Below are 25837 nucleotides of genomic sequence, written 5' to 3'. Positions count from 1 at the left end.
CTGTGTAGCTGTTTGCTGTTAGGAAGACTCTTAATTTTATGGGCCTGTAATTTCCTCTTGGTACTAATCTATAATTGGTAACATATTAATTCACTCTAAAGTAAAAGCTGTTCATCTATTCATCAATTAATATTTCAATGGGTTTACTATTGAAATATTAATTGATGTCAGTCATGTTATTAGGACTGATATTTTGTTGACTCTCTGTTATGCTTTTAATTTGAAGTGGAAAACTACAAACCAAAGCATTACAGAGACTTTATTTAACTTGCTGTATGTAATCATCAATGGATTTATCTGGAGTTATACATCTACTGACCCCACTGACAGCCTGACCTGTGTGCGATTCCCTCCCCAGCTGTCACCATGGCAATGCAGGTGTTACTTCCACCTACGGTGTCAGTGTTTGTATCCACTGTGTTGTCCCTGCTCAGCTTGGCCCTGCTGCTGCTGCTGTGTGTCATCAGGAAGAAACGAAGGATGGAGGGAACATACAGGCCCAGCGCAGAGGAGAAGAAACAAACAGGAGCAGCGGGATCAGAAAAACCTGGCCTGCCTTTACCACTGCCCAAAGAAGAGCGCCTCATATGATTGAACGTGTAGAAGTGGCGTCACACACTTTTCACCCCCATGTCACTATGTAAACCTGTGGATGTATGCCTTCTGTTTTCTGATGTTGCTATGCTGATCTCTGGGATGATACTTTCGTTTTTTGTTTTGTTTTTTGCACCAGAAATCAGAAACACACTTTATTCTTGGTGACACAAAATTGACTGATCAGATCTATCACAGGTTTCCTTTTGAGTTTCTGTCATATATTCATATCATTCCATTTGTTCTGCCACATAAGGGACATGAGATGAAGCATATTTTGTATTTGTACAGAGGTTAGTCTATTTTTACTTGTCTGTCTATTGTGTGTATTTATATATAAAACATTGTGTTTGACACCATTTGTAGTTATGAAGGATATTGATTAAACACTGAAAATGACTGTGATGCACTTTATGTGGAGCTCTGTGAAGCTCAGTTTCTTAAAAAAACAAAAAACAAACAAACATAAAAACCCGTATGTATGGTACTCTAAGTGTTTTGTTAATAAACCAGGAATGTGCACATTCAGTACGGCTGCTCTCTTTCTGTCCCTTTGAATACATGGAGAGAAGACCTGTTCAAAATGTTAACTTTATTAAGGTTAAAGTTATTCAGACTTACCAAAAAATTGCCATTTATCTTCAGATTGTGTCAGTTTTTGTTGGTACATAGCTGATGATGTCCACATATCTCACATATGACACATACTTACAGAAAATAAGATCTGTCAGTGACAAATGGGCCATCATACACTTGCTGATATGCAAAGTGTCCATTGTACTCACTGTTCCTCATTTAAAGTGTATATTCAGGCAAATAAAAATCTGCTTAAATATTTGCAAAATCTTGGAAAGGTGCCAGCTAGTTTGTTCTCTCGAGGATAAAGACCAAAAACTCAGAAAAACATCAGTGAGCCACATTGTGTTATTGGGGTGACTTGTTCCTGGAATTTTGACTCAATTCCACATTGTCCTGCTATGGTAAATACTCACTAGCAGACCAAATCTGTGGCTAAAATAGTCCCCAATAAATACATTATTTATGCATTTTTTAAAGAGCATCAGCATCAAATGGACTCTGAGAGTCAGAGCAGGAAAAACTAGAATGGCACCAGCCACCTTTAAGCCTCAAATCTCTTCTTAAGTTCAGAAACTTTGATTGAAGGCAGTTCTTCCTCCTCATGCACCTCTGAGCGGTTGTTGTCTTCTGATATGTTTGAATCACATGGCGGATGAGTTTGTGCATTCTCCCTGTTCCGAAACATGTTGCAAGGTTTCCTGGGTTCAGCCAATTCCTTGGCCCTGGATTTTACCCATAAGCCTGTGCTGTGCGCCTGAGACTGGAAGCGTACTGCAGCAGGTAGCACTTTAGGGGGAGAGGTGGTCTGTTTAATCTCCTGCTCCTCTTTCTTTACTGCCTCTTCACTACTTTTTTTCTGACCTGCCAGAGGAGAGGGCTCCTCAATGAGACTCTGAAGCCCATGAGATGCTGTGGGTTTCAGACTGTCCTGTTCCTGCTGCTTTTTGGGAAGATGGAGATACGGTTCTGTCAGTTTGTTTAAAGATACTGTCACCTCTCTATCTTTCTCCTTCTGGTCCTCTCTTTGCTCCTCTTCTCTGGTTACACCTTTCAGCATTTCGTTTATTCCTCCTTCTGTCTTTTGTCCCTCCACACTTTGCTCTTCTTCTCTCTTTTCTTTCAACTCTTCATCCTCTCGCTTCTCAGCTGTTTCTTTCATAGGGTCCTCTCCTAAACTCATTCTCTTTTCCTGACCATCTGTCTTTCTCCCTTCTTCTGCCTTCACTTTCTTAAAGTCATTTCTGTTGTCTATTTCCTCTTCTTGGTTCCCATTTACTGTGACGTTCACTTCTTCCTGTTTCTGTTTTACCTCCCTTTGCATGCTTTCTTGCTCCCCCATTTCACACGCTGCCAGCGGGCTCTCTGTCACCTCCTCTTCTGGTACACTGGTATCCAGGCACAGCCAATCAGAGTCTTCCGTCAGGTCTGACAGCTCCTCTGTGGTTTCCAGATTCCAGCTGTGCAGACTGCCACTGCCGCTGATGGACAAAGAAAGGCTCTCTTGGCTGGGGTTGGCTGGAAAACCGTGCTGGAAAACACAACAGCCAATGTTAGACCAGAAATCACATTTGCGTGTGTGTGTGTTTCAGTTCCTCATCTTCTTACCTTTGTGATATAGTCATGGCTATCTGGTGCAAACAGATCCAGGCTGCGCGTCCCGTACAGCAGGCCACGCTCATGGGAGCTGCGGGAACTAAGTGTGTCAAAGATCTCCCCAAGCAGATCCATCTCCTCTGGGTCACACAGCAGTGACTCTTCCCCCTCTTCTTCATCCTTATGGAGCTGAGAGTCAGGCTTGACCACAGGCTGAGACACAGCTCTGACGCAGCGAGATAACAAAACACAATGGCACAAACCAGAAAGTACATGGTGTGTATTATCTCTGTTTTTTGGTTTCTGTCTGACACTCACCCATCCCATGTATCCCCAGTCACATTTGTGTCCTCCTCCTCTCTGGGAGCCCTGTGTTTGTGAACAGGCCGACGGGGACGTGACTGACATGTGGCAACATAGAGTAACAAAGCAAAGCAACGCAATATTCCGCCAACAGAAGTGACAGGTGTCGGGGTGAATCAATAAAGCAACATAAATGGAGCAATAAAAGGTGCAAAAGAGCACAAAGAAGCAGCATAGGACAGCAGAATAGGCAGATTAGGTAATGACGTGGATATATGTGGATGGTGTCTGTTTCAAGTTGAGAAAATATGTCAAATAGATATGTGATTGTTTTCAGACAAACTCACCTTTCCAAAGTGTTGCGTGATTGGCAGGCGGTTCTGTAAGCAGTCTGATTGGGCACGGCGGTGTGACACTGATCCTCCTCTCTGAAGGGCGTGTTCTTCATTGTGGGCCTGCAGTTAATAGACACATGCAAGAAAAAAAAAAGTGCAACAGTAAAACTACAGCAGAATTACTCAATCAAACCATTTACCTAAATAAGAACTGACTCACCTTGTGCATGAGTAGGTTTTTCAAGCCAGACATGGCAAGACCTTTAGCCTGAGCGAGATTTAAAATGATTATCGAGAGTCGTTTTGGTAATGCACACTGGATTCACTTGCCTTCAAGCAAAAAGACTACGGTTTGTACTTACTTTTGTGTTTGCTTTGGACTTCATGTTAAGGATGAGTGCTCCTCCCCCCTTCTGTTAAAGCACAAATGCATCCATCTATGCAACAAACAAATGGGAACCAATGGGGACCTTTTTTTTATGAGGAAAAGAACTTACCTTTAAATTACCAACCAACTGTTGATAAGACTTACTTCTCCCTGTAAACAGAGATAGAAAAAAATAGGATTAGTGATAAGTGAGAAATAGGACATTTTGACACACACGCACGCATACATACACACACCTGCAGTTGTTTCACATTTTACGATCTCCTCCTCAAAGAGGTCATCTGGTTCCTTCCCTTTGTTTAGAATATCCAGGCGGCTATCGATGAACTAAAGAGACACATACATTTAATAATAAATAAAATGGATTCAAGTAATTTTTAAAGTTATTTGATCAAAATATGAGAATTTGCATTCATTATAGTAACATAATGATGACCTAGTCCTGCTGAAGACACAACAGATTTACCTCAACTTTTTTTAGCCAATATACAGCTCCATGTCTTTAATTGTGTAAAACATCAAATTCCTTAAATGACCTGAACTATCGACCTGGAATAGTGACAACACTTTAATATTTAGCTGCAGGATTTTACTTTAATTCTTTGTTCAACAAGCACTTCCCCAGTGTTTTTGCAGTATTCTACCAGCAGAGTGCAGCAGAGGCACAGTGTGTACCTGTTTGAAGAACTGTAAATGAATGGCACTCTGTAGGAACTGCCTCATACTCGAAGACTTGTGATCGAGAAACAGCTCCTCACTGAACCACATTTCACCCTCCTGCAACAAAAGATAGATAGAGATAAGCACAACAAAAGAGACACACATAGATGTACTGTCTTGACCTAATACATATGCAGATCTTTAATTTAAATTGTTAAATCAGTTCCTTAATTTAAATTGTTAAATCAGTTCCTTAAATGCATACAATGTTGTCTTTCTCTGAATGACTGACCTTGTCTTCCTGCAGTGCATCCCTGTAGCCACCAAACAGTAGAGCCTGAGCTTTCAGGAAGGCCCTTGAGACACCACATCCAGGAGACACTGCCTGACGCTTCAAACACACCTTCAGCCCAGCCATCTGAAGACATATTTACATTTATATCTATGATATAGGATGTTACAGGAAGCTTGTTTAATTTTTGACCATATAGAACGACTACTGCAGTTTACAGTGTATTCCATTTCCATTGCAGGAACATTGAGATACCAATACCAATGACCCTGGGTTAACTGTGGCAGAGTTTCATCACTGACTGGTCCCAAATCTTAAACTTCTACAATGTAGACTGTGTGTGGATTTTATTTACAACCAAGCACTGGGTGACAGTTTGTTAGATATGGGCTTTGTGCTTAAATCTGTTGTCAATCTAATTTTCTTTATCTTTGCAGTTCTTACAGATGTGGCGTAAATGCACACAGAAGTCCAAAGAAGGGACTATTACTGAGTTTATTTCCTGTAGCTCTATATTTCACCAGAACACTTAACCCTTTGTCTAACAAGCATCACCTAATTCTGTGGTACAGACTTACATACTTTGCTGTTAAGTGGGAGACTTCACACAAAACTATATACAGAGTATTTATTACCACATCTGAAGGTATCCTCTTGAGGTCGTCAAAGGGGGTTTCCAGAGTATTTGTATCCACATTCAAAATGACAACTTCCTCCAACCCACGACTCCTCACCCTCTGTCGAACAGAGGACACAGAGACACAGTTTGATCTGTTGGGTTGGCCAGTTTGTCAGGACAAACGTGATAGATTAATAGTTGCAGCAGCAGTATTTGAGAATAGTTTTAATCAGATGTTTACCTCAGATAGACTGGTGTGGACCCCTATTAGGTAAGGCATCGGTGCACTGTAACCAAATAAAAAGGTAGGTAAGTAGGTAGGTAAGTAGGTAGGTAGGTAGGTCGGTCGGTCGGTTGGTCGGTCTGTCTTACCAGCAATAGTCCAGTAGATGAGGTGGCAGGACAGGGATGAAGATGTGTTGCCAGTACATGGGGTATAACACAGCACTCAGTGCATGCACACAAGATGTCAGCTGCACAAGACAAAAATGGAGGACTGTTTTAGATAATAACAACACACCTGGACAGGACACCTGCCTATATGGTCTGCCACATATGGCAGGAATTTGGTTTCTAGATAGTTGCATTCATAAGAAATGTTTTTGTCATCAAACGTGTATCCAATATCCAATATTTTTTTATAGATTTGGGAGAGTTTCCAGAGAATAAACATGCAAAAATGTGTGTCTCACAGTGCTGAGCTTGCTGGCAAAGATGAGGATGCGTCTCTCAAACAGCATGCTGGCATAGAGCTGGAGCAGATTCCCCACATCCACTGCCACGATCAGCTCCGTTAAGTTCCTCTGGTAATCCCAAAGACACACATTTGAAAGAGGAACATGTTGCGTACAAAACTCTATCCACTTGGTAAGATATAAGATATGAACTCTGAATTTAATCTAATGTTCTATACTCACATTTTCGGGGATGGAAGGGAGGCTTCTGGGGTCTGGAGCGATGAAGTATGGAATCTGGTCAAAACGAAAGGAAAAAGAACTTTAAGGAGAAACCAGGGCCAGTTTAATTGCAATGTTTTTGCATTTAAGTGGCTTCAGCATCATACACACATGCATGCATTTTAGGTTTTCATTCCAAAATGTTGTAGCAATTAAATAATTTGATCATAAGTACATCTTATGATCAAATTATAATTATAATTATTACTATTGGGTAAAGTAATGTCTTACTGTAACATCAAGTTATAATTCTTTTTCTTTATATTTCTTTTTTTAATAAAATATGACTATAATTGTTTTATCGTATTTATGGTTGGATTTTTTTCACTAATAGCTAATCAGTGTTTTTCATTCTTTACACCATATCAGAGCTGTATTAAGTTACCGTTAATGAAAAGCAGAAATCTTGGACTGTAGTATAAAACTACTAAACTACTTGTGTCAGAGAAAAGGTGTCGTCAAATAATCAGAACTGAAATCGAATGGATAACAACTTTATTAATATTTTCCCTATTTTTATGCCATAGAATTGTTTTAGATGAATGAATAATAAATGTTTATTTCAAATGGAGGTTGAGTTTTATTTTATTTAGGATTTGTTATTTTGGAATGAAACTCTTCAGATGCGAGAATCCACAAGATACAACCAAGTGTAGTTGTGAACCACCTCGAGACATTTCTCGTAAGCAAAACATTTGTTGTGATGTCAGTACATGGATTATTCACGGGTTATGTATATATACAGTTAACTATTCCAAAGGTCATAATGAATGTTAGACATTAGTGCAAATAAATTTATAAGTAAACATTTAGTTAGGAGGAGTGAATGACAAGGTTTTAGTCCACACACATCAGGTTTAGCCATCAAGCACAGACAGCTGATGTTTTCCAGCAGGAGTTAGTCTATATTCAGTCGTTATTCAAGACCACATGAACTTCCCAGGGACTCACCCCCTCATGGCCCTCTGGGTGTCCAGCAAAACAGGACACATCAGTGTTGACCAATAGCTGCTCTCCCTCAGAAAAAAACACAACACGCTAACCACTTACAAAAAACAAAAAAACAAAAAAAGCCATGAGGTCAAATGTGACTCATGGTTCTCAGTAATTTATTAGAGATTTACCATCTGCAGAGTGACAGATCCAGCTGCCAATGGTATGGGCTGCTTGTAGAGCGCAGCCAGAAGCGCTTTCAACTCATTGGTCTGTTGAGATAATGGTATTTATTTTAATGATACTTATTTAAGAGTGTCTAGATTGGAGACTAGTAGAGGCAATGGAGGAGCAGAAAGTGTGCACAAACGCAATGGAAACTTACCTGTCCTTTTGTGAGGTAATCAGCCAAGTTGTTAAGAAGTTTGTAAAACACTTCAAACCATGGAAGATAACTGCGAACAAATTGATTAAAATGGTTTTCATCATGTGGCTTTAAAAATGACTCTTTTAGTCCCCCATTCACACACTCTCTCACAAATGTACCTGAGTATGCAAAGACAGGTGTGTGTGCTGTTGGTGAGACGACAGAAGCCAAACCGCTGGCACCCCTCAAGGTCAGTCAAAACAAAAGTAAAGTGCTGCACGACCACTCCATCCCTCACTCTGCATAGATGAATGTAGTGAGAGTTGAACATAGAGAAGAACAGACAGGTTAGGAAAGTACTCTAGAGAAATACATTCACGGCAATCCTGCCAGTTTGTACTTACCTTTGTATGTCATATGGGAAGCAGAACCTGGGTAATGTCTGGGAGGACTCCTGGGTTGGGACACAATAAAAAATGTGACCAAATAATAGCACTATATGAAAAGTTAGGTGATCAGCAAAATGATCAAAATTGAGCGCAAGGAGGCATAAATGCACTAAATTAGTAAACTAACTCAACAATATTTACAAATACTATAGAAATAGAAATATCACAGAGTGGCTACCTCATCACTGAAGTCCTCTGGAAACTGAAACTGGACGCCAGGATCTATATCATTAAAAATAATTAATTACTTACAAAGTTCTGAAAGAGAAGCACATTGTTAAAAAATGGTTTACAAGGCAGCTACGACTGAGATATAAAGACGTTACGGTTTATGTGGCAACAAATGATTAAAAATGGGTAATTAAATAAATATTCCAAGTCAATAAAAAGTACCTTACTTTGTTTTTAACCATTTAGCTGCTCGGTCTGTCAGATTACCACAACATGTTCTCATCTGATTTAAATTGTGACCAGACAGCTTGTGTGGTTTTTCTGGTCACATGACAGGAAACATGAGCAACTCTCATCTCAGAAGAAACACCTTTGTCTACACTAAGTCTTACATCTTATCATTTATAACACATTAATTAACTATGTATATTTTTTAAGTTTGAAGTCAGTTTCAGATAGTAGCTAACAGGTTGTGTGTGTTGTGTGGGAAACTAACAGAAAAGAAGGTAAACAAAGTCACAGGAAGAATTTGAGGAACAATTTTAATCAACTTCTCTTTTGCTGACAAATCACTCTGCATTTTTTAATGGTTCTATGGCAGATATATATCACATTTCACATATATCATATCACTCCATAGAGGCTCAAACACAATCACAGTAATTGTAGTGTAAATGCTGCCTGGCCCAGTTGTGGTGCTGAGAAAGGACTTACCATTGTCTGTGGTTACAGGGCAAGTTGCTTCGAAGAACCAGTAGAAGGTTCGCTCAGGGTTTTGTCTGACAGGAAAGAGATTTACAGCACTGATGTGAAATTACACGTACAGTGTGTTACCAACCAAAACATGTCTACTTTCATGCTAAGAGCTTCCAAGGAATTAATGCCCAATGTTTATCATTACTCAAGTCCTAATTTCACAAAATGCTGCTCTGAGGTAATTATGAAACATGTGTGTTTTTAAAGACAAAGGTAAACAATGATATATCTGTGTGGGACAAGTTGATTGTTCTACAGAGAGTGTGATTATATCAAAATATTGGTCATAGGCAAAAAAAAAAAAAAAGACAGATTAACATTTCTGCTCTGCTTTGAACAAAAATGGGTCTACCATTAAAGTATATGGCAACGCATAAAGGGCAACAGAGCTGCTGCAGGAAACTTCCTGTGCAGTTGTGAGAGGAAGTGATAAAACCACAAGAACAGGCTGACGAGCAGAGTGATGATCATGAAAGTTGAGCAAAAATGACATTATTAACTTACTTTAATCTGGAGCCCATGCTGTCTGAGTGTGTCTGTGTCCATGTATTTGTCCAGGAGGGCAGAGATCTTCAACAGGTGTGATGGATGATAGTCATACCGCTGATGTAGGTGGTCTAAACGAAGGCAGACAGCAGCAGCAGTCTGCACAATCAGCGCCGGAATGACAAAACACTTCCTGATCTATGTCAGGATGTGTGTCAGTGTGTGTGTATATATACGTATGACGACTCTTATAAGACTACCTCTCCTGTCTCTCAGCTTTCCACTTCTATCAAATTTCCATGACTTGTCTTTTAATGTTTTTCCACTCTTTTCATCTATTCTAAAAGATTTGCAGCTACCGGGTCAAAAAGTAACCTTTATTACTGAAATCACAAAACGTAAAAAATCCCCTTATTTCCTCCATCGCTTATTTTATTTTACATTTGGCAAACTTCTACTGCACTCAGAGTGTATCAGGAACACTAGAGCTGGTGTTGAGGATATGATTATTGCTTGATTGATGAAGAAAATTTGACATTTTCTGTCTTTACATGCCATACCTAACCTACATGGAAAGCTGACAGGAATGGTGTGTCAAATAAGTAGTCTTCAAAAACCTCAAGCTTTCCCATAAAGAAGTATTTCTTACAAATGCCACAACACATCATTTAGCGTTGCAGGTTTCATAGTAGAAAATATAGTGGAAAGTATCCACATCCTCCTCTGAAGCACTAAATTAGTCTCATACTGCCTCCCTGTGGTGAGGAAGCAAAACTGCCTCATCTCTAGACAATGTAGGTCTCCATTTTGGTTTGACTTCATACTGTGACATCGATAGCAAAACTGAAAGCTGAATTGTGTATCATCAAAAGCTACACCGATACTCTGGTTCATTTCAGTTCAGTGTTTTTATGTCAGCTTTGTATTATGTGTTTGTTTAGTGCTCTTCTATCACTGTGTGGATGCCTTCATTGTGACCTGCCAAGTGGCAAAATGAGCTTTAAACATACACTGATTTAATACATCAAATGGTTGTTAAACAGTTATGTTTAATATTGTACATAAAATAACACATTACACACATAAATATACAATTCTCTCTATCTATACTATGTAATGTACCATACACACACACACACAGAGGGATATTTTTCCGACAACTTTATTTGAATTGATGCCAGATAGGTGATCAAATTTGCATGGGTTGAACAGTTTTATTGAATACTTGGCCCAGGTACTGTTTGACTGATGATGATAAATGAACATTAACATAAAACTACGGACAAAATACCACAAGCACACCTGTGTTAGCTAGCTGTCTATGTGAGCACTGAGATGAGAGAGATTTAGTGTTGTGAATCCTACTCTGGCTAGAAGAAAGAGGAGAGGCAGAGAGAAAAGGAAAGAGAGGCAATACAGAAATAAGAGGACAGAGAGAGGAGAGAACTGTAACAAAAACAAAGAAAAAACAAGAGCAGGAGTGAAATAAGTGGATGGATTGTTGGGTGAAGTTACAAGTGCAGGTGAGAAATTATAAGTGATTTTAGCCTTAGGCCACCTCTTCCTCTCCCTCCTCCTCAAACTCTCCTTCCTCAGCTGTGGCGTCCTGGTACTGCTGGTACTCAGACACCAAGTCGTTCATGTTGCTCTCCGCCTCTGTGAACTCCATCTCATCCATGCCCTCGCCGGTGTACCAGTGGAGGAAAGCCTTGCGGCGAAACATGGCGGTGAACTGCTCAGAGATGCGCTTGAACAGCTCCTGGATAGCTGTGCTGTTGCCGATGAAGGTGGCAGCCATCTTGAGGCCACGGGGTGGGATGTCGCACACGGCCGTCTTGACATTGTTGGGGATCCACTCTACAAAGTAGCTGCTGTTCTTGTTCTGCACGTTCAGCATCTGCTCGTCGACTTCTTTCATGGACATGCGGCCACGGAACACTGCGGCCACAGTCAGGTAGCGGCCGTGGCGTGGGTCGCAGGCAGCCATCATGTTCTTGGCGTCGAACATCTGCTGTGTGAGTTCGGGAACAGAGAGGGCTCTGTACTGCTGGCTGCCCCTGCTGGTGAGCGGGGCGAAGCCGGGCATGAAAAAGTGCAGACGAGGGAAGGGCACCATGTTGACGGCCAGTTTGCGGAGATCAGCATTGAGCTGGCCGGGGAAACGCAGGCATGTTGTCACCCCACTCATGGTGGCAGAGACCAGGTGGTTGAGGTCTCCGTATGTGGGTGTGGTGAGTTTGAGGGTGCGGAAGCAGATGTCATACAGGGCCTCGTTGTCGATGCAGTAAGTCTCGTCTGTGTTCTCAACTAGCTGGTGGACAGACAGGGTGGCATTGTAGGGTTCCACCACTGTGTCTGACACCTGGAGGCAAAACAGTCGGGTCAGGGGAATACAAACCCAGAAATGCAAAACAAAAACCATATATAAATAGTGCAACATGATCACTGTACCTTTGGAGAGGGCACCACACTGAAGGTGTTCATGATACGGTCAGGGTACTCCTCACGGATCTTGCTGATCAGCAGAGTACCCATACCAGAGCCAGTACCTCCTCCGAGGGAATGTGTAAGCTGGAAACCCTGGAGGCAGTCGCAGCTCTCAGCCTCCTTCCTCACTACATCCAGGACAGAGTCAACCAGCTCGGCTCCCTCTGTGTAGTGGCCCTTTGCCCAGTTGTTACCGGCTCCACTCTGGCCTGGAAGGAGACAGTAAATCAGTGTTGGCCTTGTTTATCCTGCCAAAGGTCCTTGTTCAGATCATTTAAACTCTCTATATGAAAAGCAACAATGCTCTCTAATATGCTGATAATTAACATGGCCTTTCCTTTCAACGTGTGTGTGTGTGTGTATGAGATCATATACCAAAGACAAAGTTGTCGGGTCTGAAGATCTGTCCGAAGGGGCCGGAGCGGACAGAGTCCATTGTGCCTGGCTCCAGATCAACTAAGATGGCCCTAGGCACGTACTTCCCACCTGGAACACAGATGCATGTGTTAAATGTGTTATTAGTGTATATATATATTATATATATATATATAAAAAAGGCAGACTATCGGAAGCTCACAGTAATACATAGTGCGTGTTTGTTTTGAACAGTCCTGACCTGAAGCCTCGTTATAGTAGACATTGATTCTGTCCAGTTGCAGGTCACTGTCTCCGTGGTAGGTCCCTGTCGGGTCAATGCCATGCTCGTCACTGATCACCTCCCAGAACTACAGATTCAGATTGGACAGAAAACAGTTCATAAAAATTACTGACATTTTAAAATCTCAACACGGGGCATTTTACTTTACGGTAGCTCCACCGATATCCCACCTCCAAGTATTATAGAGCTGAAACAATCGATTAGTCAATTAGTCATCGATGAAGCAAAATAATATTTTTCTCAGCTGTGAGGATTTTCTGTTTTTTCCTCTGTTTGGATTTTTTTTTTTTTTCTGCTTGTACAAGACAAAACAAACAAACCGACGACGTCACCCTGTGATGACGTCTTGTTTTCACTGCTCCTTCAGTGGAATCAGGGATGGACATAAATATCAGCCAATAAGCACTTATTGTTATCATGATAGTTAAATATGACCTCATATGTGTGTGTTGAAACACTGCATGGCTGTCTTCCTGCGTTCCAGTGCATTCTGTGTCTGAGCCACACCCCTCCCTCTCTCTCTCTCTGAGACCACACACACACACACACACACACACACACACACACACACACACACACACACACACATTTGCGCTCACTTAAAGGGCATCAGCGACAACAGCGGGGATGTCTCGGCTTGCCACCGCCCATCCTAAACGATGCTATTGCGCGTTCCCTTTAATTAACCACATTCTTATACAACACTGGGTTGACCTATTTACTGTTGGACTGCAGGTCCTCTTTACAGCCGACACGTAGGCATCAACATGGTTAAACTTGAATTGAGTCATATAAAACGGACATTTAAAACGGTGACGGGATGTGCGTGTTTTCATACCTTTGCTCCAATCTGGTTCCCGCACTGGCCGGCCTGCAGGTGCACTATCTCACGCATGATGTCGTTGCGGTGTGCGTGTGAGAGTCGCTGCTGGAGAAACAGGGGGAAGCTGACAGATGACAGGCTCCGGTTCTGCGGCTGTTCGGTCCTGGCCCACCCGGTTCAGTCGACAGTCTGTCTGAATGGCTGCGCTCTCAGCTCTCGTCTCGCCCTTCCCTCCGTCTGCGGCTGCGCCGTTCATCCCGGTGCTGCAGCATGACGTCATCTCCATGACAACGGGAACCGGGCCCGGCCGGAAAATTGGTCTGCTTGCCTAGACTGGCTTGATGTGGGATTGACATGCCTGCGAGAGATTAAACGACCGAGATTAACTTTCTTCTTAAAGCTTGATTCTCGTCTTCAGAGCTGCACTGTTAACTGTCTGCATGTGAAGGAATGAACGTAAGACATGTAACTTGTGATGACCACATGAACATGGAATGCTATTTTAGTCAATAAATACATAAATATGCCCATGAAATAAATAAATATGGCAATGAAGTAAATCCCGAATAAATAAATGAGACAATTATGTAAATAGAAACATATAAATGAGCCAAAATCTATATAAAAATAACAACAATAATACTACCAATAAATAGGCTTTCATTTTATATTAAAGCAAATATCACACAGGAAAGAGTTCTATTATACTAATCTCAGAACCCAGCGGTTATTGTCTCACAATGGAGCCAACGAGAAATAATGGATGACGGATATTCAGGCCAAGACTTTCCCTGCAGTCCAATTAGAAACTTGATACCAAGTGGCAATCTCTTTGGATGTGAAGTGAAGCCAATGCAGAAGTGTAAAAAAAAAAATCTTTTACAACAAATTTGACTTTTTTCAAGCTGTTGTCAGTCCTGCATTAAACTCTACACTAGGTTCTCTTATGTCCTTCCCGTACAGGCCTTAAAACCTTCAAAAATCCTGTGGTAGAGGTGCAAAAAACAGCATGCACCCAGTGCTCTGAGCTGATAGGACAGTTAGCTGCACATCTAACCAGTAATGGCTGCCCCTGTGCTAATCTCGACCTCTGACTGTCAATTAGGAAGCTTTGTAAAGCAGAGAGTTGAGACAGAGTAGGATGCCAGAGGTATGAGGAGCCAAACCAGGCAAGACAAATCACCTCTAACATTTCTGTATTCCCTGTCATCAAAATGTGTTCTGTCTTGCTGCTCTATGAGATAATAATGTCTTCTTTTGAATATAACAGATAAAAAGAGTTTGGCCTTGATTGTTTCCCATTTTTGTTTTCCCCTTTGGATAAAAGCGTCAGCTAAATTACTAGATGTAAATGTAAATAAACTAGCAATGTTATGTATCACAGAGCAATAGTCTGTGGTTTATGTGTGTGTGCGGGCTTTGGGTTTGGATGGGATGGATTGACTTGTGACATGCAGGGACTTGCAGTAATGTGAATGTGGTTTATTTGCCTCAGTCTCAATATGTAAAACAAAAAATTATTTTATTATTTCAAAACTTGCTACATTTATTCATTGTGAATAGTTATTTATGTTTCCTCTTGCATGCATAGATTTGTCCACTGAGGATTTTTAAAGTCTTATCATATCTTAGCTCATGTTTACATCCTGTATCCTGGTTATGAGTCCAGTGCTGGTTTTGATCATATCTGGCATATGATGTGTGGAACAGTGGAGGGGGAGGGAGTTGCTGCTGGGCTCCTGTCGCCGTTTCCAAGCCCTCAATGGCTAGACATCTGTCCATAGTTAAAGCAAAAGTGTTCATGCCTTGTTCGAGTGTGCACTTCCCAGGCTGCTAAAACTGGAAAATATCCAAAGAAAAATACATGACCTCAATGTCCTTAGTGAATATTTTGCATGTACATCCCAATTACGTGTTGTCCATCATTAGTAAGCAGCTTGGTGTTGTGTTTGTGCTGTTGCCCATAGAGACAGGAAGTTTGAAAACAGAGACTGGAAGGGAGTGAGGAAGGAAGAAGAATGCTGATCATCAGCAAATGTGATGGCATTCCAACCTTTTCTTACAGGCATATTTTATTCCCAATAGAACATAAACAACAGACAAACACAGAAAATAATAGCAGCAACACATCTCAAAAAAGTTGGGATGTGACCAGTCTGCACTGACTTACAAGAGACTACAAATATAACAAACAAAGGCATTATACATCATGCATACTTTAGACATTACAGCTATACGAAATAACAGAAACAACACATTAAACATAAAGTGATGAAGTGAAACACTTCATCTTTAAACAGGAACTTTAGTAACATAGAAAGAAAACAAATCAGAACATTCTGCTGACATCTTTCTGCCGACAATTTTGTGATATATTGGACAATAGAACAAAACGTGCATTTCATTTTCAACCTCTCCCAGATCTCACAGGCAACAGTCTATCTGGTATTGAGAGGAAGTGTCTATTTTCCACCGCCAGAGGCAGGATACCGCATCTCAACTGAGCATAAACAGACCTCTGTGCTCTGGACAGGCTATGGGTGACATAGTGCTCAGGATGACAAATACCCTTAATCAGATTGTACATTCTTGAATTTGGTTTACACAAAACTTCTGCTGACCATTTCTGTTGGTAATTTTCAAACAGTACTGTTTTTAACAAGTTTTTCTACATGTGTACTGGAGACTTGTCTTATCAAATACTTTTGTAAGCTATTAGTTATAGTACATGTCATCAGTTATTTCCTGAACGGTGAATGAAATTAAAATGCAATATAGTTTGTTGTGTGTGCTGCATTTTGTGGGTACTTGAAGATGACATGCTACATAACATATAAAGAGAGTAATGTTTGTTGGGGTGATGGTCAGTAGGGGCTCCCTAGCAGCCATCACCACTGTAATAACATCTCACCTCCACAGAGAGGCGACAGAGATCTTTGGTTTTCCAGCTGATCACACGCTTTGCTTCTTGTCCCTTTACTGTTTGTGTTCTAGTTTATTGGTTATAGAGTTGCAAGAAGGCTACCAATATTCACATAACTCAATAAAGGGAAATCCTAAAACTGGATGCACTACTAAATGTCACAGATCTAGGCTAAACCCAAATGCAGATTTCAGATAGGCAGATATGGTTAAAAAAAAAAGTGTTTATTGGTTTTCAGGCATGGCAAAAGGTAGGAGTAAGAGGGCTGAGATGAGGGAATATCCACAGAGTTGGCAAGTAGGCAAGGCGAACAGGTAGGTAGGTGAGAAAACAGATGTAATGGCACGGGTACATATGGATGAAGGCAGAGGAGTGACCGTCATCTTTCAAGGCACATGCACACACTCATTCGTTGCTACTGGTTGAGGCTGAAGAGACTGAAAACATAGTTTTCATTCCTGCCACGCAGGTGTCACTGAAGCGGGGTCATGAATGCATAAAATATTAGCTAGAAAATGTTCTGATGAAAAAATGCCTTGATGAATGGTCTCTGATCATGTGAGAGTCTTTCTTGGCTTATTTACACTATCTATCTTAGTGTTATTTTTAGTACTGTGCTATTATCCTTGCAACTTTGTTGATTAGTCCCATTTCGGTTAAAATAATAAGAATCACATATGGAAAAAAAACACTCAGGCTGGTTAAGTGAGTCTGATTTTTAATATATCTATCTGAATGCTGAGAGGACAGTGGAGCAATTAAAGACCCACACACAGACACACACACACACACACACACACACACACAATACACCCATCCACCCACACACACACACACATACACGCACACACACACACACACACACAAAGACACACACACTCTTCTACCTGAGACTGCCTCCTCCTTTCCTCGGCAGGACATGAAGTGTGCAGAGCATATTGTCCTTCTTTAAGAACATATCCTGATGCCGCGTATTCAAAACACTCCATCAAACACCTCAGGTTACATTATGTGTCATTATATGTCATTTTATGCTGGCAGATACATTCCCTCTCATTAATGAGAGTCATAAAACCACCAGGCCTGTCGGAAACACCTAGATCACCAAAGAGGGTACGCAGCACTTTGAAAGCCCAAACAATCAAGTGAAAGTGCATGTACACACACTATGGTAAAAAAGTAGAAAAAAAGACAGAGTGCAGGAAAAAAGACAACTTGATTCACTGTTTGATGCAACATATAATTTGTTGTGCTCACACATAGCACAAAACACTATGCAAGTCTGTTTTAAGAGTACATACTCACACAGTAAATCAGTGCTGCGGTTGGAGGTGAATACAAGTTAAGTGGTGCATGAATTACAGGAGCAAAAACCTGTGGAAACATTGACTTGTTTATGACTGACAAGGGAAGTGATTTTGGCTCTTGGCCATCATTGCTAATCAATATGATAGTTCAGGCAAAGATGATAGTGTACTGAAACGGTAGGGGAAAAGAGAGATACCTTGTGGGTGTGCAGTGTGTTTGCATGTGCGTGCGGCATACAGATGGCTTCAGTAATGTATTCCTCTCCTTCTTTATCCATCTAGAAATGCTGGAAAAGACAATCAAAACTGACAGGAAACATAACAACAGCAGGAAGTAATGTTACAGACACGAGAAGAGGGTAGACTTACAAAATAAAACAGGAAGCACTAAACAAGAGACCCAAAACAATTAGAGCATGTTTGCCAAGAAAACAAAAAAAGGAGGACAAATCAGCCTGTTGTTTCTCACCATTTATCTGTTTTCAATATTCCTTCATATTATATTCTTCAAATCTTCAAAAAGGAAGTAAAAGGGGCCACAATATGAAAAAGAATAGTATGCAGTGTGTTAAATATCTTTTGTTGATTTTCTTAATTTGGTCTAACTCAAGCTGCCCAAAACTGCAGTTAGTTAGTTAGTTAAAGAATGAGTCAACCTCCATAAAACCCCATATCAACATGCAGAAATAAACATGTTTACAGCCTGGTATAAAAATGGTTTTGGTTAGTAACTAATTTTCCTGTCCATGACAACTGTACTGAGTCTGAATTTCTGTTTAACTGACCCGTTCAAAGTCTTAAAGTTACAATTAATCAACAGTGTGGTCGGTCTGATTGATAGGTGGGTGCCATTACAGATGTACTGTTTGAGCGCCCAGGCATCATTCGGCCTGCCTCAGGTCTGCCGATGAGCCACGTCTTTGCCGGTTCTGGCCCAGGCTGAAGAAGCAGGACTACCAATACGGCAGTGACCATTATTTTATTGTCAATGGTCAAACTACGAGTTATAGGCTGTGATATGATGCTATAGTTTACTATAGTTTTATTATCTCCAGGTGTATTAGGCCATTATGAACAATGATGCAAATCCATGTGCAGGACTGGATTTCTAGGATTTTTGCATTAATATAGTGATGTACCATGATTTCTTTCATGCATTTAAGCCTGGGTTTGCCAGAAACAGACTTTCCTTTCTAGCTATTAGCCTGGGTTTGCCAGAAACAGACTTTCCTTTCTAGCTATTTTATCTATACAGGTACTCGGAAAATTAGAATATCGTGTAAAAGTTGTTTGATTCAGGCAATTCAACATAAAAGATGAAACCAATACATTTTATAGACTCATTAAATGCAAAGTCAAGCATTTCTTTGTTGTAATTTTGCTGATTATGATTTACAGCTTATTAAAACCTCAAACAAAAAAAGGGAAAATTAGACTACTGTAAAAAGCTTCAGTATTGTAGGCTCAAAGTGTCACACACTAATCAGGTAAGTAACCCATAACACCTGCAAAAGGGTCCTGAGCCTTTAAAAAGTCTGTGTCTTGTTTGGTTTAGAAGAATTTACAATCATGGGGAAGACTGCTGATCTGACAGTTGTGCAAAAAACCATAATTGACTCCCTGCACAAGGTGGGTAAGACACAAAAAGTGATAGCAAAAGAAGCTGGGTGTTCTCAGAGTGTTGTCTCAGAGCACATTAATGGACAGTTAAGTGGAAGGCAGAAGTGTGAAAGAAAACGGTGTACAAGCCAGAGGGATGACTGCAGCCTGGAGAAGATGGTCAGGAAAGGGCCATTCAAAAGTGTGGGGGAACTTTATAAGGAGTGGACTCAGGCTGGAGTTGCTGCTTCAAGAGAAATGACACGCTGGACAAGAGCTTCAAATGTCGAATTCCTGTTGTCAAACCGCTCCTCACAAGCAAGCAACGCCAGAGGCTCCTTAGCTGGGCTAGAGAAAAGAAAGACTGGACTGTTGCCCAGTGGTCCAAAGTCCTCTTTTCTGATGAGAGCAAGTTTTGCATCTCATTTGGCAACAAAGATCCCAGAGTCTGGAGGAAGACCGGAGAGGTGCAAAATGGAAGATGCATGAAGTCCAGTGTTAATTTTCCCCGGTCTGTGATGACTTGGTGATCCATGTCAGCTGCTGGTGTTGGTCTTCTGTGCTTTATCAAGTCCAGCATAAACGCAGCCGTCTACCAGGACATTTTAGAGCACTTCATGCTTGCTTCAGCAGACCAGCTTTATGGGGATGCGGACTTCATCTTCCAGCAGGACTTGGCACCTGCCCACACTGCCAAAAGTACAAAATCCTGGTTCAACAACCATGGGATTACTGTGCTTGATTGGCCTACAAACCCCAAAGAAAATCTGTAGGGCATTGCCAAGAGAAAACTGAACGGGAAGAGACCAAATAATAAAGAAGAGCTCAAGGCCACATAACACGAGATATGAGATATGCCACAAGCTGGTAGCATCCATGCCACGCCAGATTAAGGCATTAAGTCATTTGTGCAAAAGGGGCCCCAACCAAGTACTAAGTACAGATGCAAGATTTTACTTTCAGAGGCCGATTTGTATTAAAAATCATTTTTTTAAATTGATTTTAAGCAATATTCTAATTTTCTGAGTTTTTGAATTTGAGTTTTTCGGAAGCTGCAAGTCCTAATCAGCAAAATCAAAACAAATAAAAGCTTGAAATATATTGATTCACATACTATTTGTCTATATAATATGTAAATTTCACGTTTTAAAAGTTGAGTTACAGAAATACATGCACTTTTTCCAGGATATACTAATTCCTGTAAATATGTCACAATATACTGATATTATAAGGTCATTAGGTGTTGATGAATGGACCATATGACCATATGTTGCCTTGTGCCATAAGAGAGAGCACAAAACCTATGAAATCTTTTCATCTGACAAGGCCTTCTCTTCTTTCTTCTGTAGAAACCATCTGTGGGGTTTTACTTTAAAAAAGACTATTCACTTTTTCTTGTAATCATGCAGATACCTCTGAATGATTGCCCTCAGACATCTGATGCTGATTGTCTAAGGCCTATTTCAACTATAGCATACTGTACTCGATGAGAAAAAGATTAAAAGCATTTACGCTGATGGAAACATCAATCATAAACTTCAATGTTTTTTCTGTCAGCTCTCGCTGCTATGATTTCTTCATCCTTGTTCTTGTATTATGACTAGGGCTGTCAATCGATTTAAAAAAAAATTAACTAATCACAAAAATTTCTGTAATTAATCGCGATTAATTGCAATTAATTTATCAATAAATTTATCAATAAATTAATTGCATTTTTCTGAGACTGAAGCTTATAATGAATATTTATTTCTGTAAAATGATTAAATTAATGTAGAATAAACACAGAGAAAGTATATTTAAATTCATTCATTTTTTTGGCTTAAGGTGCACATATGCACAGTGCTAATAGAAAAAAGCCAGAATGAGGAAATATACTGACGAGTGCCACACTCCTGTAGTGTAGACTGGCGAGGTCCCGTGGAGGTAATTTCAGCAGGGTGTTTTGCTTTGAGGTGATATGTTAAAGTCGTGTTACATCTGTGGAATTTAAATTCGGCTTTGCAAACTGTGCAAATTGCCTTGTTTTTGTCCAACGGGCCGTCGGGCAACTTTTTAAAATGAAATGTTCCCCCTAAAAGTCCGTCCTTATCCATCTTTCCGCCATAGACTCTCTTTTAGTTAGGATAGATGTTTGACTGTGCATGTGACCAAAGGTTATGGGTCAGCCGCCACCGGAAGTAAACAAAACCATGTTAATTGCGTTCATTTTTTTTAATGCATTAATTGTTTAAAATTAATTGCCAAAATTAACATGTTAATTTTGACAGCACTAATTATGACAATTTAAAATTCCTGTGTCATTGGATCACAGAAGGAAAGTGGGACACCTGAGTGAAACCCAATTAAAAAAACAGAATTAACCCCACAGCTTAAATAATACATCAAACCACTCAGCTATTGTGCTGCCTTTATTGTCCTAATTGGTTTTCTTTATCTATTGACCACCTGTTTTATATTCTGAAAATTATTTGAGCCACGGAAAGCCACAAGTAATTCATAATTAACGAGGATAAGTACCAAGAGAATTAATGCTAAAATCATTTTGTAATTTGCTTGGTTTAATGTCATGTTGTTTACTGATATCATTAAACTAATTATCTTTCTTCCTCACCACTGCATCATCCGCATCTTTCTTTCTACAACATTACACAGACGCGTGCACACGAATGGTACATGTGAAACACTGCAGCATTTCTGTGTGTGTGCTTTGACATACGACACTTTTTACGTCTGTGGCTATAGAGAGTTGCTTAGATCAGACCCCAAAAAGAACAAAAAAAAAGAAGAGTGAAATTCACACTTCGTACTGTATGCACACACACACATACACACACACACACACACACACACATGGAGCTATACACAAGCATACTACTAAGTCACTCATATTGGCCCATTAGCATAATTACTGCCATTAGGAAGTCAATAACAACAAATAATTAACATCCAAATAAACAAGCCAAAAGCAACTAAATGGAATTAATTCCATCATGAAATATGTCCTAAGGGAGCAGTCATATTTTTATAGGATATAGACGTCACATCCTGTTTCCCTCCTCCTCTCTTTTCTTCTTCTTCTCTTTTTCAAAGATTACAAACAAAGGCTTTCATATCATCTCAGGGCTTATTGCTGAGTTGTTGTGGAGTGTGAAGATGTGTGGTGTGTGCGTGAGAGTGTGCATGATTATTTTATTGGCAGGAAAACCAGTCAGCCGCGCACATACATGCACACAAATACACACATACTTGCACAAATCAGAAACACATACATACAGATTTCCAAAGCTCAGACTTCAAAATGGCGTTTCTCTATAATTTATTCACATGCATGCATTCATTATTCAGTGGGTGATCAATAGCCTGCAGCATTCAACCCGATGACTCACAGAAAAAAAAAACTCAGACCGACAGCCATTAAAATAATGAGGGTTATTTTGAATAAGCAGTCTATTTTAAAAATCACGATATCGATGATTTCATTTAAAATATGCTACGTATCTGATTTGTAAATAATTTGTCTTTTAGCTACTTCCTCCTGTTTCATGTTTGGGCTTTTCAATCAAAAAAGGAAAAGCCAAATCTCTCTTATTATATTTTTCCCTCACTTTTCCAACCTCCTCCTCTGCACCCTTATTTGTCTTGGTCCTGTTTTAATCAAACTGCTGCTTTATCCCCATGGTAGCCTCAATCTCTCCAGCAGACACTGAGCCTTCCATAACGGACAGAACAGAAAGTGGAACCAACGGATGGAAATATGAATACAGGAGAAAATGATGACGATAAAGAAACTATTGTAACATGATTGTGAATATAGATATTAGTTATGTTGTATCATGTTGCAGTTATTCTGCTTTTAATCAGTGAACCTTTTTTTTTTTTTACTTCTCCCAGCAAAGTTAAAGCAGCACTAAAGAGCAAAGAAATAGTTAATTACCTGGGTCAGATCTTCCACATCAACCCTGTTTAGTCACATGATGTTTGATTTGACTAATCATTTTTTGAAATACACTTAATCAGGCTCTTGCCAAAAGTTAGATGAGAAAATTGATACCGTTCTTAAGTCTGTATGCCACATATGCAACTACAGTCAGCAGACTGTTAGCTTAGCTTAGCATAAAGACTGGAAATAGGGGGAAACAGCTAGCCTGGCGCTGTACAAAGGTAGCAACATTGACATATTATATCTTGTTTATTTAATATGTATTGTTAAACCAAAGTGTAAAAGTGACACATTGGAGATTTTAAGGGGGTTGATGTGCCAGAATATCTTGAGGTAGTAACTGTGGCTGGCAAAGAAATACACAAATTCTTTTAAAACCACAAATTGTTGTTTTTATGGCTTTTGTATTGTTTTAACAAATTGGATATAATGTGTTATCTTTTACTTTTCTGTAACTCTTATTGACAGAGGAGGGCTAGCTGTTCCCGGGACATGTCTTTGTATAAGTTAACTCATGCTGGCAGTCACTTAAAACACATGCAGAAGGTAATTTCTTTGGCTTCATGCGTCACCGAGTAGATTGCGTAAGAATGAACAGAGCCCCATCAATGCTGTATCCATGTATCATGTAACCATGCACGCTTTTCTTTGTGAGAGATCATTTAAGCAATTAGTTTGTATTGTCTATCATCTCATATATCGATTGCTGTTTCTTTATTAACATAATAGAAGAAAAATTACAACCAGCTCGATGGACAAAGAAAGCATTACATATAACAATTCCTACAGAAGGATAGAAAGCAAAGGAAGGAGCCATCAAATCTATCAGCTCTGACTGCTGCCTCACAAACATCTGGTCACTTGAATCAGCATTTGCTACGTGGGCACAATCACATTCACTGTCGGAAAGAATGCTGAGAAATCTATTTGGCTTTGACACTGTGGTTGGTTGGAGTGGAGGTTCTCCAAATTCAATCATCCAAAGAATTATAACTAGCTGCCAGAATGAATTCTGAGAGTACTTTTTGTCAGAGCTGCTGCTCAGAAACATAAAATGACACGTGTTCAGTTGAATAATCAAGCTCGTATCAACATTAACAGGACTGGGGAGGTGAGGAGACGATATTAATGGAAAACAAAATGAAATAAACAAGTATGTCTGAGTCCTGGGACACAGCTGAGTCTTGTTTCATGTCAAGATGTTGCCTCTAAGTCAGTCACACCTAGACACATACTCAGAGATAATAGAACAGACACATAATGGGCTTGTTTTGAAGAACCGAGGTAGTTTATGAGTTGTTTAGTAAAACACATTTAGTCTGCTTACAGACTGGTTCATTACTGCTCTCATTTTTCAGTGATTGAAAGAGGTTTGCTCTTGTTTCCCCGTCAAGCTAATGAGAAGTTTGTATATTAGAATAACGGATATATCATCTTCTTGATAGTACCTGAAAACAGAACAGAAAATCAGCCACATGGTGGCTATAATAGATGACATCAACACAGCTGTACAGGTTACAGGCTAGTGGCATGACTCCAATGAGATAACAATGACCATGGCCCAAATTGAAATCTCAGCAACTGTTGGATGGATTGTGTAACATTTCGTACACACATTTAATGTCCTCAGAGGATGAATCCTAATAACTTCTCACCCTCTGACTTTTTCTGTAGCACCACTTCCAGGTTGGCATTTGTGGTTCAGAGTGAAATGTTTCAACAATTACTGATTATAGATGGATTGCCATCAAGGTATTCAGTGTCTCTAGAGGAGGCCTGGGCAATCTGTTCCACAGTGGCTGCAGGTTTTTGCTCCAACCAACCAAGAGCACACAGTTTGACCAATCAACTCTGTGAAGACTGAGATCAGTTGATTAAATTAGTCCAGTCTGGTGTGCTGCTGCTTGGTTGGAAAGGAAACCTGCAGCCACACCGGCCCTTTGTGGAACAGATTGCCCAGACCTGCTATAGAGGTTATATTCTAATGACTTTGGTGACCCTGACACCATCAGCAGTTCAACTGTTTCACTGATAACTTCTACTATGTGAACTGACACGTATCATGGTGCCCGGTGTAGTAATCCTCCCGATTTTTTCTTTAGTGCGACCGTGCAGTTGACATTTTTGTTATTTCTTGAAATACCTTCACAACTATTGCCTTGACATTTGTTACAGGTTCACACACAATCACACAAGGTTTACAGCAGACAGCCTTATATTACAGAACACCAGGCTTTAAGTTCACCTTTTGCTTTTTACATTCTGTCTTCAACTGACCTCACATTTTATATGCTCTACTAATGCAAGCACTAACTGCTCATAGCAGCTTTTTATGAGTCATTAAGAGAAAGACTTATTGAATTTATGAGAGAGAAAGTGGGAGGAAAAATGGATGGATAGGAAATGGATAGGCTTCAATGAGGAAAAAGATGATTTCAGAAAGTCAGTGAACCACCCTTGGCTTTGATCCACTTCAGATGTGTGCTGGTTAAAAAAAGAAAAGGGAGTATGGACAGAAGTGCTGTTGCTGATGTAATCATGGAATGGAAAACTAGGAGAAACGGATGAATAAATTCAAATTCTGTTTTTTTTCCTGTAGTGGTGAACCCTTCCTGTAAC

At 40.1% G+C, this 25837-nt stretch overlaps 2 protein-coding genes across 3 annotated transcripts; both read right to left on the bottom strand.

Moving 5' to 3' along the window:
- Window positions 1-720: 720 nt before the first annotated feature.
- dennd1c (DENN domain containing 1C) lies at window positions 721-9671 on the bottom strand. 2 transcript variants are annotated; one of them, XM_010753246.3, is made up of 23 exons: window positions 9500-9671; window positions 8954-9018; window positions 8247-8290; window positions 8024-8073; window positions 7799-7918; window positions 7638-7707; window positions 7444-7524; window positions 7271-7336; window positions 6281-6334; window positions 6056-6166; window positions 5736-5836; window positions 5605-5650; window positions 5380-5481; window positions 4745-4870; window positions 4468-4569; window positions 4029-4119; window positions 3902-3942; window positions 3767-3817; window positions 3625-3672; window positions 3417-3524; window positions 3085-3167; window positions 2779-2992; window positions 721-2701 (listed from the first exon to the last, which is right to left on the bottom strand). In XM_010753246.3, exons 1-23 carry the CDS (start codon window positions 9514-9516, stop codon window positions 1715-1717), a joined length of 2778 nt encoding a protein of 925 aa, XP_010751548.3. In that variant the 5' UTR covers window positions 9517-9671; the 3' UTR covers window positions 721-1714. The 2 variants fall into 2 exon arrangements, with proteins under 2 accessions (XP_010751548.3, XP_010751549.3); XM_010753247.3 differs by lacking the exon at window positions 7271-7336.
- Window positions 9672-10510: 839 nt separating this feature from the next.
- LOC104937097 (tubulin beta-4B chain) lies at window positions 10511-13706 on the bottom strand. The gene is made up of 5 exons (XM_027283459.1): window positions 13465-13706; window positions 12585-12693; window positions 12344-12454; window positions 11933-12177; window positions 10511-11843 (listed from the first exon to the last, which is right to left on the bottom strand). Exons 1-5 carry the CDS (start codon window positions 13519-13521, stop codon window positions 11031-11033), a joined length of 1335 nt encoding a protein of 444 aa, XP_027139260.1. The 5' UTR covers window positions 13522-13706; the 3' UTR covers window positions 10511-11030.
- Window positions 13707-25837: the final 12131 nt, after the last annotated feature.

The sequence above is a fragment of the Larimichthys crocea genome, chromosome X (genome assembly GCF_000972845.2).
Source record: "Larimichthys crocea isolate SSNF chromosome X, L_crocea_2.0, whole genome shotgun sequence".
Classification (NCBI taxonomy): domain Eukaryota; kingdom Metazoa; phylum Chordata; class Actinopteri; family Sciaenidae; genus Larimichthys; species Larimichthys crocea.
The sequence above is the reverse complement of the archived record's forward strand: the minus strand, read 5'-3'. Positions and strand labels throughout refer to the sequence as shown.